The sequence below is a fragment of the Hyla sarda genome, chromosome 10 (genome assembly GCF_029499605.1).
Source record: "Hyla sarda isolate aHylSar1 chromosome 10, aHylSar1.hap1, whole genome shotgun sequence".
NCBI classification, from domain to species: domain Eukaryota; kingdom Metazoa; phylum Chordata; class Amphibia; order Anura; family Hylidae; genus Hyla; species Hyla sarda.
The window spans coordinates 53187760-53206476 of record NC_079198.1 but is presented as its reverse complement, the minus strand read 5'-3'; the positions used below and the strand labels follow the sequence as shown (position 1 = coordinate 53206476).

Genomic DNA, 18717 nt, shown 5'->3' with positions numbered 1-18717 from the left:
CTCCATTACTTTACTCAAGGTGCGGGAGCTTGAGGCCTCCCTACGGCCTTTGCAACTTTAAAGTGTTCTCAGCAGAAAAACTGGGACATCCCTTGTCCCCAAAGATCTTTCATGAACAAGGATGTTTCACTTATGCACCAACTTGAAATCCTGCCAGCAGGCCCTTACTGAGGTACTGCTGCCACCCCCTGACTGCGGCCTTGCTAGGCTATTCCATGCATCCACTACTCTCTCAGTAAGTTCTGTTGTTGGTATTTCAGTAAAGTTGTTACCAGGTTCCAGTTCTAGCGAAAAATTGACCCTTACAGTATGTTCACTGGGGCTAGAAAAGCTCCCAAAAAGCCTAAATGGCTGGTTCCCATTGACTTCAATGAGGAATGCTCAAAACAGCTTGCTGAAAAAAAATAAATGATGTTATGGTAATATTCCCGGCATTCTCCTATTTGTCTGAGCTGTTGTTCATTCACAAGGAAGGCATTTAACCCCTTAAGGACCCAGCCATTTTACACCTTAGGACCAGACCATTTTTTGCACATTTGACCACTGTCACTTTAAACATTAATAACTCTGGGATGCTTTTAGTTATCATTCTGATTCAGAGTTTGTTTTTTCGTTATATATTCTACTTTAACATAGTGGTAAAATTTTGTGGTAACTTGCATCCTTTCTTGGTGAAAAATCCCAAAATTTGATGAAAAATGAGAAAATTTTGCATTTTTCTAACTTTGAAGCTCTCTGCTTGTAAGGAAAATGTATATTCCAAATATTTTTTTTTTTTGGTTCACATAAACAATATGTCCACTTTATGTTTGCATCATAAAATTACGTGTTTTTACTTTTGGAAGACACCAGAGGGCTTCAAAGTTCAGCAGCAATTTTCCAATTTTTCACACAATTTCCAAACTCACAATTTTTCAGGGACCAGTTCAGGTTTGAAGTGGATTTGAAGAGTCTTCATATTAGAAATACCCACAAATGACCCTATTATAAAAACTGCACCCCCCAAAGTATTCAAAATGACATTCAGTCAGCGTTTTAAGCCTTTAGGTGTTTCACAGGAATAGCAGCAAAGTGAAGGAGAAAATTCACAATCTTCATTTTTTACACTCGCCTGTTCTTGTAGACCCAATTTTTGAATTTTTACAAGGGGGTAAAAGGAGAAAATTTATACCTATATTTGTAGCCCAATTTTTCTCAAGTAAGTACATACCTCATATGTCTATGTAAATTGTTCGGCGGGCGCAGTAGAGGGCTAAGAAGCAAAGGAGTGACAAGGGGATTTTGGAGAGTACGTTTTTCTGAAATGGTTTTTTGGGGGCATGTTGCATTTAGGAAAGTGTTTTTTACTTTTTATTTTATTTTGTGTTAGTGTAGTGTAGTGTTTTTAGGGTACAGTCACACGGGCGGGGGATTACAGAGAGTTTCCCGCTGCGAGTTTGAGCTGCCGCGCAAAATTTGCTGCATCGCAAACTTGCAGCCTGATACTCACTGTAAGCCCCCTGCCCATGTGAATGTACCCTGTGTGCCTCCAGCTATTGCAAAACTTCAACTCCCAGCATGCACAGTCTATCAGTGCATGCTGGTAGTTATAGTTTTGCAACAGCTGGAGGCACATGGGTTGGGAAACACTGAGTTAGGAAACAGACAATGTTTCCCAACCAGTGTGCCTCCAGTTGTTGCAAAACCACAACTCAAACATTCTCAGACATTCTTAGGCATGCATGAAGTAGTTGTCGGCAACATCTTTAGAGCCAGAGCTTGCCGTACTACAACTCCCAGCATGCTTGGAGTTGTAGTTTTGCAACATCTGGAGGACTACAGTTTGCAGAGCACTAATACAGTGGTTCCCAATCTGTGCCCTTCCTGATGTTGCAAAACTACAACTCCCAGTATGCCAAAACTGTCCAGGCATGCTGGGAGTTGTGGTTCTGCAACATCTGAAGGGCCAGATGTTACAGAACTACAACTCCCAGCATGCCTGGACAGTAAGGGCATGCTGAGGATGTGTAGTTTTGCAACATCTGGAAGGGCAAAGTGGTTTCCAAACTGTGGACCTCCAGATGTTGCAAAACGCCAAGGGCTGTCTAGGCATGCTGGGTGTTGTAGTGTAAGGGGACCAGATGGAGAAGTCCAGATTGCTTTATGGTGGTCTGGACTGCTGCAAAGGTCACGCGACGCCGCCGAAGATCAACTCATCTGTCGCCACTGCTGCCATCTCCGCCGCAGGGATCCGGGTCTTCAGGGACGAGGTAAGTACCGGTGCCGGGCCCCAGCACTCCCCCGTCCCCCGCCGCGTCCTCCGGTCTTCCTCCCGTCCTCTCCGGACTTGCAGGGGTCGGGCAGGGTGGGGGGAAGTAACCGCCCCCCCCCCCCCCCCTGCAATTGGTCGGTTAGCTAACCGAGGAATTGCAGGGGATATATATATAGGAGCTCCTATACTTTAGCATGGTCCTGGCTGTCTGTGACAACCGGGATCATGCAAAATTACCGGGCGGTCGGGTCCCAGAGACCTCGCGATTTGCGGCGATCGCCGACATGGGAGGCAGACATGGCCCCCCTCGGCGTTTGCCCTGGATGCCTGCTGAAGCATTTCAGCAGGCATCCGCTTCCGATCTCTGCCCGGGGCGCGGCAGAGACCGGAGAAACACCAGGACGTACTAGTACGTCCTGGGTCCTTAAAGCCCAGGGTGCCAGGACGTTCTAGTACGTCCTGGGTCCTTAAGGGGTTAATCAAAGCAAAAAGACAATACAGCAGCTACATCTTGTATGGTAAGGATGCTCATTCTCTCTCTCTCTGAGCAAAACCTTTATTCTCATAGTCACATAGCATCAGGACAATACCTCATACATTCCAAGGTTCGATTTTAACCAATGGGAGGAAATCTTTAGGCATACATTAAAAGTTACATGACACCAGAAGCTACAGACATCTGGGCTTCATTAGTATTAAGGCGCATAATTCAAAGAGTAGAATGCATTTGAAAGAAACCATACAAAGAGGAATGGGCGGGAGAAGCACAATGAGCAGCCAAACACATAATAAGCTTACTGGGAGATGGGACACAAAGCAAAGTATATAAATGGAAAACACAAAAGTGAATTCTGATTACACGTTATATAACACATATATATATAAAAATTTACATATCAGTTACTTGTTACTTTTTCAGAGCATTTCAGTTTGAAAGCTTACAATGAAGTTAATGGGATCTTGAAAAAAAACAACTTAAAAAAGCTTCCAAAAACCATGCTGATCTGCATGCTGATTATACAAAATCTGTGCAGAGAAAAAGTATACAAGTTGCCCATAGCAAGAAATCATACCTTAGGCAGAGTTCACATGTAGTATTTTGGTCAGTATTTTTAAGCCGAAACCAGGAGTGAAAACAACATTGAGAAAAAGTATAATGAAAAGATTTTCACCTTTTTCTGTATATTGGACCCACTCCTGGGTTTAGCTAAAATTCTGACTAGAATACTATGGGGAGAAGAGAAAAAGTTGCTCATTTGCCCATAGCAACCAATTAGATCCCATCTTTTATTTTCAGAGGCCCTTTTACAAATTATAGAAGATTGGTTGCTATAGGCAACTGGTAATTTTTTCCTTTGTACAGGTTTATGTTCAGCTTGAGGCTTGGTTAGTATTTTGATCACTATTTTTTGCTAAACCCAGGTGTGGAACTGACACACAGAAAAACTATTAAGGAAAATGTTTGCACCTTTCCTGGGTTTCAGACCCACTCCTGGTTTAGGCTTTAGAAGGGATTTTCCACACAACTTTGTTTGAAATAAAAGCTACACTTCTAACAAGACTAATTGATACTTTACTCTACAATGCCCCTACAAGGTCATTAATATATATTTTAAAGAAAATAGGACCCAAAACTGACCCCTGTGCTAGTAACAGTCACTCAGAGTATGCACCATTAATAACCAGAAGGCAGACGAGAGAAGATGATCCCAAGAAAGCAGTAGGAGGCAGATGAGACCTCCGGCTGCCATCTTGGCTTATCAGATGTGCACTAAGTACCAGGGCATACATTTACATCCATTGTCCTTAAAGGAGTTAAATTAGGAGTAAATTTTTTTCTTTCTTGTCAACTATTTGTTGTTTACTTGTTTTGGTCCTTTGAAAGTGTTATACAGCATCAAATTTAAAGGGGTACTCCGGCGCTAAGACATCTTATCCCTTATCCAAAGGATAGGGTATAAGATGCCTGATCGCGGGGGACCCCCGTGATCTTGCACTCAGCACCCCGTTACAATCAGTCCCCGGAACACGTTCGCTCCGGGTCTGATTACTGGTGATCACGGCGGCCGGAGCAATGTGACGTCACGGCTCCGCCCCCTCAATGCAAGCCTATGGGAGGGGGATAAGATGTCTTAGCGCTGGAGTACCCCTTTAATCTGTCAGTAAGACATATAAAGAAACTGAAAAGCATGCAAAATTACTATATCTACACATTATGCGTTGTACTAAATATTGTGCAACTAATAATCCTAAACTGCTCGTTTAGTCTGCGGTCCTCTGGTACAGTGATAATGAATGGTTTTGTTTAGATCCCTAACAATGCTGAAAATAGCTTCAGTGCTACATTGATCTGACCTATCTAATCGGGTTGTTTCATGTGTCACATTGTTTTAAACATTTATGACTGGTTGTTTAGTTTTGTGATTTATACAATACAGAAATTTAGGTGAACTACTGTGGTAGATGTATACAATGACATTGGCTATCCCTCAACACTGATGTCAAAAATTGAGACATTCGCCAGTGTATCCTTATATGAAGGACATACCAGAGCCCGCACACCAACGCCATGTGTATGTGTGCTCAGTCACGCTGGAGGTAACTGGGAGCAGGCTGCATGTCGGCCTAGTGCTGTTGTAATTGCCCACTGGCCCCTGGTTTTTGCTTTTCACGCACAGGTAGGTTAGCGTTAGGTCCCGTGCCATCTGAGAAACCTTGGTGTTGGTGTGCGGGCTCTGGTGTGTCCTTCATATAAGGATACACTGGCGAATGTCTCAATTTTAACATCAGTGTTGAGGGATAGCCAATGTCATTGTATACATCTACCATAGTAGTGCACCTAAATTTCTGTATTGTATTATTCTAATTGTTACACATCCACACCGTTTATCTGGTGTAGGATTCTATTGTGGCACTTGTAGTCTGCTGCAGGCATCCTCCATTGTATGCATTTTTATGCTGGGGATCGCCCCTAGCAACAGACTACAAGGGCAGGATCTGCTCCCCCAGTATAAATGCACAACTGCATTTGGGGTTGAGCAGCTCCAGCCATTTGAGACCACGTTTTTTGCTGTAGTTTTGTGATTTGCTGTTTATTTCTTGAGTTGTTATGCTAAGTTACGATTTCTGCCCTGTTGTTTAGTTATTTTTTATTTATTTTTTTTACCTGTACAAGCAAAGTACAAGCATGTTTACATATCAGGGTGAAGTTAAAAAGTTCTAATATTAAAAGCATATGCCTAACTATATCTATACTGTGTGTAAATAATTGTACAGACACAGCATTGCTTTCATCAGTTGGCTGTGCCTACTTACAAAGTTTGTACAGTTGAAAAAGATACTATAAAGTTTAACCAAGAGGAGTGTCTGGAAGGAGGTATTGGTAGATTGTATAAGGGTGCAATCACACGTGTAATTTCTGCTGCAGATTTGAGCCAACATATTTTTCTACCCATTCAAGTTAATGGGCAGCAAAATCTGTAGCAGCAAAACTGCTGCAGATCTGCAGCAAAAATATACATGTGTGAACACACCCTAACTATGTATATATTTTGAAGAAAAGTGGCATCCTAAATTGACATGCTACAGATTTTAAATTACAGAGCGTAACTGCCACTCTGGCCATACCTTTATACTAAGCACCTATTGACAGATTTTATTGTTCTCTTATGTGTAAATGTTAGTATCATCTGAGCACTAAAAATCTACTTATCTTTAAATTCAAATTATATCCTTTCCTTTTTTTTTTTTTCCTAAGGAACATTTAAGAACCTCGTGTGCTTGACTAAAGAAGTCATATGCAAGACACTACGAGAAGCCCTTCCACTGAAATGGCAGAATTGTACTGACGAAGTTCGTTGGTATCCAGGAGAGTCTGATAACCCACCAGCACAATGGATTGTTACATTGTGGACCTTCCTCCAGCAATATGATGACATTTTGGATTTCCTTGAGAATCAGCCAATTGTACCATTAACACCAATCAAAGAAAGTGCAAATGGCATTCTGCTTGCAAGATTGAAAAGAAAAGCCATTCTTTTTCAGAAGAGTGATGACCACAGAATCGCCGAGGCCATAACTGTGATACTGGAAAAAGCTGGTTGTACTATAATACGAGACACAAATGATTGGCTATGGCACAAAAACCTGCATTTCTTCATATTGGTACCAACGCCAAATAATATTCTTCAAATCCTTTCCAACTTAAACATTAGTCACATTACAGAAATCTTAAAGACTGCTCCAAAAGAGGATATAAAGTTGCTTTCTGACTTATTTTCTCAGGCTTACCATTTTACCTCATCTGAATTAGATATTTTATACAAGTTACCAGTCTTTTGCAGTGTCAAAACTATTACATCTTCTCATTATAATCTAGTGGATGCCAGATGCTTGACTGCATTGGACTGCAACCTTGTCCCAGCTGTACCAGACATCCTTGTGTTCCCAGATGTTGTGATAAAATGTAGAGATGAGTCAGACAGGAGGCTTCTACAACTCATGAACATAAGATTATTAAATGCAGTGGATGCTGCTTTACTGATAGTTAAAGCAATTCAAAAAGGCTCATATATTAATCAAGAAAAAGAAATTCAAAATGTGATGTTCTGGATATTGAGAAATGGATATTCATTCTTCACTCAGAGTGACCAGCTGAAATCCATGTGCAAAAACCTTCACTTCATACCTTGCAATGGTCATTTTCTACCACCATCAGCCCTTTACGATCCTAAAATCAACACATTGAGAGTTTTGTTTGAGTCAGATAAATTTCCACCTGTGAATTATCATGAAGATTCAGTACTGATGTCACTAAGAATGTTGGGATTGTTAGATTCCATCCATAAAATCACTCCGGAGAACATTTTAGAAATTGCTCAACAATTAAGTCAAGGTGAGGATGTGCCTTCTATTTTAAGCAAAGCTGATGCTCTTATCGAGGTGTGCAACAACACTATTGTTTTATCCAAGTTCAGCTCACATAACTTAAAGATACTCTGTGGTCTTTCTTGGGTCCCTATTATTTGTGAAGGTTCAAACACTACATTAAGAGAGCCAAAACATGTGAGAAGTATGAAATACTGTAATATCATAGAATTTTCAATGCCTCTAACCAACTGTTTTATTGAAAAAGCAAATAATATTCTTGGATTGAATGACCTCCCACCTCCAGAAAAAGTTGTGGGAAATCTTAAAGCACTCAGCCTCAACTATAGGTCAATGGACCAGTACTCCTTTTATAGGAAACTCCATGACATTTACAAGTATTTACAAGATCATATTGAACAGATACATAGTGATATTCCCAAAAAAGTGGTGATTTGGAATGGAAAGGATTTCTCTTTCCCACATGAAACAGTTTTGTGCTACCCAGAAGGCTTGGATCTATCATCCTGTGTGCATAAAGTGCCACCTGACTTTTTAACATACAAATATCTTTTTAAGAGATGTGGTGTACAAAGCACATTGCCACACAATGAAGTCATTCACATTCTGCATACATTAAAAAATGGTATAGACAATGAATGCTATGATTCTGGATCTCCCAAAGACCTGAAGCTTGTCATTTCTATCTTAGACTGGATGAAGGTTAACTCTGTATCTATAAGTGATGAGCTCCCTGTTCCAGTCCAGTCTGACAAAAAGTATTTTAGCCTGAAATCACTCTCTAAAACATTGTATTGTGACATGGAGAAACAGTATTTAACAAGTGCTTCTGCTAAATATATTGACTATGGCATTGTACATGAAGAAATATCATTGGCTACAGCTAAGTATTTAAAAATTCAATTTCTGAGTACCAAAGTATTAAAGCCAGAGTTCTTTGATCCATGGGGACCTTCTGAACCAGTGACACTAAGAATAAAAAATATTCTTAGAGAATATAGTGAGCATGTGGAACTTTTTAAAGAAATGATACAGAATGCAGATGATGCCGATGCAACAGCCTGCCATTTTTTAGTCGATATGAGACAGAACTCTGAAATACGTCAAAGACTTATAGATCCTGGAATGGGCAGTTGTCATGGGCCCGCACTTTGGTCTTACAACAATAGTAAATTTACAGATATGGATTTTTCCAATATTATACGCATTGGAGCAGCCACTAAAGAAGCTAATGTGCAGAAAATTGGCAAGTTTGGCTTGGGGTTTAACACTGTGTACCATATCACAGATGTACCTTCTATAATGAGTGGATCAAAAGTTCTCATATTTGACCCAAATGCAAACCACTTGCAGAAACACATTTCACAAAAAAATCCAGGCATGAAATTGGATCTCCAGAATAATTCTGAACTGCTTCATATATTTTCTGACCAATTCCAACCATACTCTAATGTGTTTGGTTGTAAACTTGCACAGCCTTTTTACTTTGATGGAACTCTTATTCGACTACCATTTCGAACAGAAGAAGAAGCTAGAGAAACAGAAATCTGTCAACAACCCTTTGATGAAGTGCAGATAAACGTGTTCATGACCAATTTTGAAAACTCTTCAGAAACTTTACTAACTTTCTTAAGAAATGTAAAAGAAGTAAGTTTAAGTTATCTGTCCAATGGCCAATGTCCTGGGTTCCAGACCACAAAAGTACATCTTCAAAAAGAAACAGTCCAAACGCTGAATGTTTCCCCAAATGTGTTACTACAACAGGAGCAGCTAAATGTATCTAAACAGTTGTGTGAACATATGGATATCTTGGATGTTAACTGCACAAACATAGTAGAAATTACTACACAGAAATCTAATACAACTGATACAAAATTCTACCTTATGCAGTCTGGCCTTGGAATAAAACAATCTTTCAAAAATGTCATGCAAAAAGAAAACCTACTTTGTCTTCCAGTTGCTGGAGTTGCCCTTCCACTAAAGAAAAATCCTAGTACTGGAAAATGGACTGCAAATTTAGAAGGTTTTAAAGGGATGATGTTCTGTTTCCTTCCCCTTCCAGTTTTTAATGGGCTGCCTTTTCATATAAATGGAACATTTTCAGTGATGTCTAATAGAAAAACCTTGTGGGAAACAACTATAAAAGGAGAATGGAATAAACATTTACTCTCTGATGCTGTGCTAGTTGCAGTCATAACTGCATTACTGCAACTACAAGAGCTAAATCAAAATGGAGATATAGAGGACTATTACTACCACACATTTTGGCCTGACATCACAAAAGTGAACACTCTTTTCATGGAAATGGTTAAAAGCTTTTACCATGCAATAGCCTTTGGACTAGAGAGATTTTTACCTCCTCTATTTAACAATGGACGAAAATGTTGCACAATAAAACATGCGTGCTTCCTAGACCTAGAAATTTTCAAGGATGAAAAAATTCAACAACTTGCCAAAAAAGTATTTTCCATGCATCTGAGAAAGCCATACATGGCAGTTGACCTCCCAGATTGGGTAAAACATAGCTTCAATGTGAGTAACAGCGACAGTGAGCTTGAGAAAAACTATTACAACTATGAAAGATTTTACAGAGAGATAGTGTTTGAAAACCTGGACTGTTTAGAGCAAGAAGACAGAAATGCCTTAATAATATATGCCATTGATCTGAAAAATAAAGAATTGAACAGTGTATTGGTATCAAAACCCTGTATTCCATCATCTTTGCATGAAAACTTACAATTTATAACAAATCTTGTGCACCCAATGGGGAAAGTGTCGGCTCTGTACGATCCTGAGGAAGGACGTTTTCCTGATGGATCAGAGTTTCTGAAGGTAGAGAGGTTAGAGAACCTGCATACTCTGGGTTTAGTTAAGGACAAACTACCTCTAGTAGAACTGATGTCAAGAGCAAATAAAATAGAAAATATTTGGAAATACGATCGCAAAAAGGCACTAAAACAAATTTTATGTGTACTGGAACTACTAAATGATCTACTTAAAGAGTTTGGTTCATTTGAAAACCAATATTTTAAAGACATTGTCTTCCTTCCTGCAGTGCCTCCACAAAGCAATGCTGTTGAACTAAATGATCTAACCTTAATGAAAGCAAAAGACCTTTTTCAATACAAACACAAAGCTCTTGTCTGTATGGTACACCCAGTCATAAGCCAAAAACATTTAGAAAGCCTTAGATTGCCTGCTAATGTAATGGCTTTCCTTGGCATTGATCATCAACCTTCTTTCCAGGTTGTTATATCTCAACTACAGAAAGTTTCTGAAGGCATGAATTTTCTGAACAATGAGGAGTCTTTTACCATAGCAAAAGAGTGTTATGCTTATTTAAATGATCTGCTACAAATGAAACCAAACCATGCTGACCTTATAAAGGAACTTGCATCTGCTTTCCCCTTTGTTTTCATTGATAATGAATTTGTACACGTGAATGTGGTTGCACACAAACTTCCTTTTGATGTTTCTCCTTATTTGTATAAACTACCAAAGTATTATGACAATTTAAAAAATCTATGGAAAAGTGTTGGAATTGGCAGAGAATTCTCTTTTAACCATTACTTTTCCATCTTGGAACAGATAGCCATTAATCACCAAGGAACGCCACTTTCACAAAGTGAACTCTCAATGATAATACGCATAATTAATCATTGTCTTGATAAAATACCAGAAAATGATAACTCATTTGAAACAAAGCCAGTTTTTGTTCCCGACATGAAATGTATATTACGTCACGTGGATAAAATTTTTTACAATGACACTCCCTGGCTTCCCTGTGATGAGGAGCTTAATTTCTGCAATGAACGACTTCCTCGAGCTGTGGTTTCAAAATTAAGAATCAAAACAAGAATTCATCATACACTTCAAAATTTAAAATGTTCAAATCTTTCCAAATGGGGATCTCAATTTGGTGCAAAAGAGAAAATTACTACACGAATCCAAAATATTTTGAAAGAATATTCTTTAAAAAAAGATATACTTAAGGAGCTGCTTCAGAATGCAGATGATGCTGAGGCTACTGAAGTACATTTTGTGCTTGATTGCAGAACACATGAAACAGAAAAAGTTTTTGGGGATGAATGGCACCCACTGCAAGGTCCAGCCCTTTGTGTTTACAACAATAAAACATTTAGTACTGAAGATATTGATGGAATTCAGCACCTCGGTATTGGCGGCAAGGAGAAACATTTAGACAAAACAGGGAAGTTTGGGCTTGGCTTCAATTCTGTCTTCCACATAACAGATTGCCCTTCTTTTGTGAGTGCAGATACCATTATGTGTGTTTTTGATCCTAATCTTTTGTTTTTGGATTGTTCTGATGATACCAGCCCAGGTCAAATGTTTACAGTAAATAATCAGTTCAAAATGACATTTCAGAATGTGTATGACACCTTCTTACCATCCATGTTCAACCTACAAAAAGGAACAATTTTCCGTTTACCACTAAGAATGGCAAACACTGTGGCTAAGTCTAAAATAAGTGATCAAATTTCGTCAATGGAAGATATTCGAAATATGTGTAAAGAACTTGATAAAGATGCAGACATGATTCTTTTTTTAAATCATATTAGAAAAATTACTTTTTCTGAGATTTCAAGTACTGGAAATGTCAAGGAGATATTTTTTGTTGAGGCTAAAATGGATGAGATAAATACAAAGCAAATATCTTTGTTTCAACAAAAACTCTCTAACTATGTTGGAAATGAGGCTCCCTTATATGGGAACTCACCATTCAGGATAATATCAGAAGTTGAAATTAAATGTAGCAGCTCAGACACTACAACCTACTGGCTTATAGCCCGACAACTGGGAATTGAAGACATGAATGGTTTCAGTACATTAGAAGAAATTTCAAGCAATTTACATCAAATCCTTATACCACATGGCTCAATAGCTGCCTGCTTAAACAAACCAGTAAAAGGTAGGGCTTTCTGTACTTTGCCTCTTCCCCTAGAAACTGGTCTCCCGGTACACATAAATGCAAATTTTATTGTGGATGCTGCACGTCGAAATATATGCACAGAGGATGGTGATAGTCCAAAGACTGCCTGGAATGTATTTCTCCTCTCAAATATTACAGCACCATTGTATTGCTTCCTTCTTGACTGTCTGCGTAAAGAATTTACAAAGTATAAAGAAAAATCACTACATTTCCAATGTTTCGACTCCTGCAAGATATTCCTTGATAAGTTTTTCTCTTTTTTCCCTACTAATACCAAATGTGTGCCACCACATTGGAAAGCAGTAGTTACAAAAGTTTATTTGATGGCCTTTGAACATAAATTGCAAGTAATTCCTGTTTACAAAAAAATGTATTCAAAAATAAAATCTTCCACGAAAGGCATCGTAGTTGTTCAATGGTCACACATTGGTAAATCCTCCATCACTGAAGAGCCAGTCTTTTTAATTCCAGAAAAAGACAAGGATATTGAACCTGTACTTCTAAACATTAACATGCAGCTGGCCTATGGAGGTCGTGTGTGTAAGGCTTTTAAAGAAGCTGGTGTAAATGTCCTTGAATTAACCCCACACACTCTATGCTGTTTTTTAAAGGAAATCCCTTTACTTGCTAATGGAAACTGTCTACCTGTTCCTGTCAGTAGTTCTATATTCAGAAATAAGGAAACCTGTAACTCCCTATTACATTTTTGTTTAAACTTTGACTTATCAAAAAACAAACTTGACCTGCAAGGAGTGCCTCTGGTAGTTACTACAGATGGCATGCTTCATTACTTTGACAGAGATGAGCCAAAATTTTCTCCACTTTTCGCAAAACTCTTTCCCAAAGCAAGCAGTGAATTCATTCAATACTGGGACACGACTTCTCTTTTGAAAGAATATGGTTTTGTGCGATGTCTAGATATAAAGAGTTCTGTCAGTTTAGTAAAGAACCACCTGGGATCAAGGTTTGAAATCTCTACAAAAACAAATGCCTCTGATCTTCCACTTTCCAAAGATATAGCTGCCTGGCTGGAAGATCTATGGCTTTTTTTTAAGAGTGAAATAATGAGGCAGATGCCTGGTCAGGAAAAGGAACAGTTTGATGAAATATGTGCTGTCTTTAACCAATGGGCAATTGTACCAGTTTATCTTAAAACATCATCTGATAAAGAGTATATAAATGTTCGCCCACTTGCTGATCTTAAAAATATGTGCTTTCCTAGCTCTAGTGAAATGACTAAGTGCCTTTTCAAACTGGGATTTCCTAAATTAAAATGGTCTGCATTTCCTGAGTCTATTATTTCATATTTCAAGCCCTACATGTTAAATATAGAAAATCTTCAATTGGTCCTAGAACAATTAAATGCAAGAAAAGACCTTCAATGGAAATTAATGGATACAACAGAACTTGATACACTCCTGTTTTTGATCTTACAAAAATTGCCATCTACACAGAACAAGGACACTCTATTAAAGAAACTTAAGTCTTTACCATTATTTGAAACCATCCAAGGCAAAAGACAGAACTTGGTTGATTGCAAAGAATTGTATCTACTTGACACAACATTTGACTTGGAACCTTTTCGACTTTCTGACCTGCGTCCTTCGGTAATTTACCTTAAAAATAATGATCATAACAAGAGGGTTAGTAAACTTATGAATATCCCATTGATTAACAGTTTGGAACTACTTGCTGATCATCTTCTCTTAGATGTTGCATCCCTCAATGAAGATCAATTACTACACATTTTATGTATGGTTTTACAACTGTGGCATTGCCAAGATTTCAAAAGTAAGGAGAAACAGATTATCACTTCACTCAAATCTGTGAGACTGATCAAAGATAAATATGGAGTACTTCAAAAGGCATCATTCTTCTATGATGATAAAGTAGAGCTGTTTTCTGTGTTGGAGCTTCATGAGCATTTTATCCCGAATAGTTTTTGGAAGAAGTTTGGAGAAAATCAAAGAAAGCTGCGCTCTTTTTTGCGAAGTCTTGGAATGAAAGCCTCACTTACAGAGACAGATTTTATTAAATTTGCAACGGAGATTGAGAAAAATGCAATATTAAAAACTTCTTTGGAATCTCTTCATGCCAAGGCTGATGCACTTTATAATTATTTGCTATCCATGAATTCAGATGACATAAGCTGTTCCTTTGTAGCTGAAGTAGGACACATTGCTTTTGTTATTCCATTAAAAGTCAGGGATGAACTTAATGCTCTGCATTCGTCATTCACTGAAAAAGTTGCTACAATTGCACTCAATGGTTCATTGATGAATGGGAATACATATGAGTCATTGGTTTGGACATCTATGCCATTACTTAAAAATTCTGTATACAGCAGGGATACAGAAGCACTTCTTGGAAAAATTGGAGTGCTGCATAAACCACCTATTGAAAAAATCATCGACCATATACAAAATGTATGCAAAGTTACATGTGGTAGCAAAGACTTGCAGAAAACTAGAAGCACCATTTTGAAACGCATATATGACTTTCTTCAAAACAAAAGTAAAATTGACCTTACAATTTTGAAGGATGTTCTGTTTATTCTGGTAAAAGATGGAATGAACACAGCGTTACCCAGACAAGTAGTTTTCAATCTTCAGGAGGAAAATATTTTTTGGCCATACTTGTACAAGTTGCCTCCACTGCTTGCATGTTATAGTGATCTTTTCCAAAAAGTAGGAGTTGAGGCTGAGCTTACTGTCTTCCATTTTGTCAATCTACTTTCAACAGTTTATACAGAGACATTGGAAAAAACATCTTTGCATCCCAATCTACACAAGACTGTGTGTAAAGCTACAAGACAACTTTTCCATTTATTAAGAGAAAAGAAAGATGCTCAACACATCAATTCTCTGCATCTTTTAGCTATGGATGGTAAACTCTACGAGTCATCTAGTCTGGTGTTAAATAATTGCCGATCTTATAAAACAGCAAGTAAATTGCAATCTACATTTAAGTTTGTTTACACTCCAGACGTGAGTGTGCGCTATGACTGTTATGAACTAGAAAATCTTCTGAAATATTTACCAAAGAAAATTCGCCCAAGGATGCTTTCTGAAATTACAAATGAGTCTCTCAACTGTGAAAACCTTTGTTCATATGGTGATCACTGCCCATTAAAAATAAAGTTTGAAGAACTATTTTTTTCTGCAGAATTTCAAGATGGACTGGTTTGCCTTCTTCAATATCAGACCAAAGGAAAAATTACACAGGAGGAGGCTAAACAGAACTCGAATCTTATCTTTGGGAGGTTGGAAATAATATGTTGCTCCCAGCTGCAAACTGTATTACTGTATGAAGATAAACCCTTGGATGGTACACAATGCAACAAAACAGTGTTTGCAGTAAAACACAAAGATACAGGCGGTCAAATTTACTTCCAACACAGCGACTCATTAAAGGGCAGTAAGATGACTAAAGTGGTACAAGTTCTTGCAAAGGAAATAAACGATCTGATGGAAAATGTATTAGCACCAACATCAATAGACATTGTTAGTCAAATGCTTTCCTGCAATGATCCCAACGAAATAACTGAAGTGCTCAAAGACAATAATTTGTGGAATAGCATTAGTACTCAAAGAATTTTTTCTTTACCAAATCCAGGTGACAAAATTTCTATTGAATGGTATGACTGTCTGGATATGAGCATTATAAATACTTTCAACATTGGTGAATATGTAGGTTACATGATTCCATCTGAAGAGGAATGTTACTTATACGCTGTGATTGTGGAGGAACTGGATAAAAAAGTGCTTGGAAGTTGTGAAATAGAAATGTATCTCATAAATATTGGTCAAAATAATGTGATTGAGGTCAGTGTTCTTGATTTATATCAGTTTAAGAGATCTGAAAACAAAAGCATGAAAGCTCTTTGTTTGCTTGGGAGCACACAACCTCCAAAGAGTCAAACGTTTTCGTATGAACGCATTAAAAAAGAGATTGATCTTTACCTGAGCAAAATATGGGGATTGCCTGAAAATGAACGCAGGCAGGCTACAAGACGTCTTTATCTGAAATACCATCCAGACAAAAACATTGACCAAGAGAAACTTTACACAGAAGTTTTTAAATATCTTCAGCAAAGACTTAAGGAAATGGAATACAGCCAAAGAAACAGCAATCATTCCTCACAATCGCCAACTTTTCACTTTAGAAACTCTGGTGGCTCTTATAACTTTTGGACAAAATGGGACAATCAAGCATCCAACCACCGGCACAGTCGTGAACACTTTTCCAGAACAACCAGGTGTAATTATAATTTTTGGGAATATTATAGCACTTTCACCCACCCAAAACCTCAAGAAGCAAAGAGATGGTTAAGACAAGCAATATGTGATCTTAAAGCTGCAGAACGTGATGTTGGCCATACTCACACTGAATGGGTGTTTTACAAAGTACACCAGGCTGTAGAGAAAGCTTTATGTGCAGCACAGTACATAAAGACCGGAAAAATAAATAAAGATTACACTATAGTTGCACTGGCAAAAATAGTCTCCACTTACTGTGATGACCTTCAAAGTATTTGTGATAAAGTGCTTCAACTTAAAGCATGTGGAGTAGATAAAGAGGGAACTCAGTATCCCAGTTTCCATAGTCCACCTGGTATTCCTAACAATTGTTTAGATCCCGGCCAAGAAGACAAGGTTATTGCTCTAGCTAAACACATTTTAAATAAGATCGAGAGTTACATACTCAAATAAGAAAGCATATTATAAATTGTTTTGTAAAGTATTTCTAAGTAATTCCTTATTTTATATCTCTTGTATCTTGCTCATTGTTATATTTTTTGTAATAAAAAAAAATGCCAATTTACTAATTTACCGATTGATCATTCGATTTAAGAATTTTTATATATATTTCTGTATAAGTATATGCATAATTCTATATTTCAAGCAAATGTATCCTAGTAAAATATGTTGAATGCATACTATTGTGTGGCCTTGTGTCCTTGCATTAACAATATTAAAAAATTATAAAAAACTGATTTTATGGTTTTCACATGCAGTAGCACAATATCACTTTCCATAGATAGTAATTTTTATGAACACTTGAACTCGGAAATCGGATGGGGGACTGGTATGATTTGTAGTTGCTAGCATAAAGCAGGAGATAGAGGACTGGTGGGAATTGTAGCAGACAGCAGGAGTGGAGGTAGTACTGTGTAATCAGTGGCATCTGGCACAGCTGGTTTAAATTCCTTAATTATCCATTCAATTTCACAAACCTGAGTTTTTATTTATTAACTTGCTAGCAAAAAATCTTGTTTGCTAGAGGTGATGATGCCTGCTGCGCTGAACACTCTCTAATGCTACAGTGGAAGGTGGACAAGACCGAACACCCAAGGCAAACACTGCAAGTTCTGGCCAATGGTCTAACCTGGTGTGTTTAAGCCAGAATTCCACGGAGTCTGTGCTGATGGTGTCTGCTAGAAAAAAGGGAAGAGATCAGGTATGCTTCAACCTGGTTGTTCAGGTCACGGTGAACGTAACCTTTGAGTTTGGCCTGGAAGCTTGATAAAACTTTAAAAACAATCTTTTTTAACAATTTTGCGAAAAATATAACATTTTTATATGTTTGAGTGAGTTGAGATATGTAAAACAGAAAATAGTTTGTCCATTAGATAAGACTGGAGGGGAGTCTGGCCTGCGAGCTTGAAAAAACATTTTTTGCCTATCAAGTTAGAAAAATTATAATTATTTACAAGCTTATGTTGAGTTTTGTAAAACAGGGAAACACTTGTTCAAGTACTGACACGTGACTGACACTTTGATGACTCTCTCACAGTGCTTTTAATACGTATTGATGAAATACAGGTCAGCCCACTGCTTTGCTCAGTTTGCTAGATATTTATGTGATAGTTTTTCTGACCTGCAACACAGCTTGCTGAGATTTGTCAGATCAAACAAAAAACATTTTTTTTAATATATCACTCAGTACCTAATCCTGACCATGTACATCTAAATTGTATGTGTCTAGCACCTTTATTAATTTTTTTTATTGCACTTTTAATTTAGCTCACCAGTCTGAATTCCTGTCAAAGGGAGGGGGCGTGGCCTCACTGTGCAGGTCTCCGCCCCTCCCTCAGTATGTGGGTAAAAATTGGGTTTGCGGAGCTCGGCTTGCTCATCCCTAGCAATAAAATAAAGGAAAATGCCCATACATTATTAAAAGAAGCTTTAAATATACCTGAAGAAGAAGCTGAATATAACTTGAGTTAGAAAGGTCAAAACAGGGTCATGTTAGGGGGAGGGGCTTGGATGGGTAAGGAGGGGTTGCATTAGTGGGAGGGGCATGACGGGCACAGAAAAACAAGGGAGTTCATTTGGGGCCAGGACTAGCTGATAAGGGTGAGGCGGCTAGTGTTAGGTGGATGGGCAGGTCATGTTAGGAGAAAAGGTGGGATGGGCTGGTAAGGGCAAGGGGAGTCATGCTAGGGAGGAGAGTGAGAACATACTGGGAAGGGTCAAGTAAAGGGGAGGGGTGGGATGCTCTGTTAAGGGCAAGGGGAAGTTGAATTGGGTGGAAGGGGTGAAGATAGTTGTAATAGGGGGATGGAGGGGATGGGCTAGGAAGGGCAAGGTGGGGTCATGTTATGGGGAGGGGCTGGCTTTGATGG

At 38.3% G+C, this 18717-nt stretch overlaps 1 protein-coding gene across 6 annotated transcripts in view; it reads left to right on the top strand.

The window, feature by feature from the left end:
* The window catches only part of LOC130294653 (sacsin-like), a 90078-nt gene extending 72596 nt beyond the window's left edge, over positions 1-17482 (top strand). For 4 of the 6 annotated variants that reach the window (XM_056544832.1, XM_056544833.1, XM_056544834.1 and 1 more), the window contains one exon: positions 6009-17481. In XM_056544832.1, coding sequence (XP_056400807.1) covers positions 6009-16801 — 10793 coding nt within the window. In that variant the 3' untranslated portion in view covers positions 16802-17481. Of the gene's footprint in view, positions 1-6008 lie in introns of all 6 variants that reach the window. The other 2 variants (XM_056544831.1, XM_056544835.1) reach the window with 1 other exon arrangement.
* The last annotated feature ends 1235 nt before the right edge of the window (positions 17483-18717 follow it).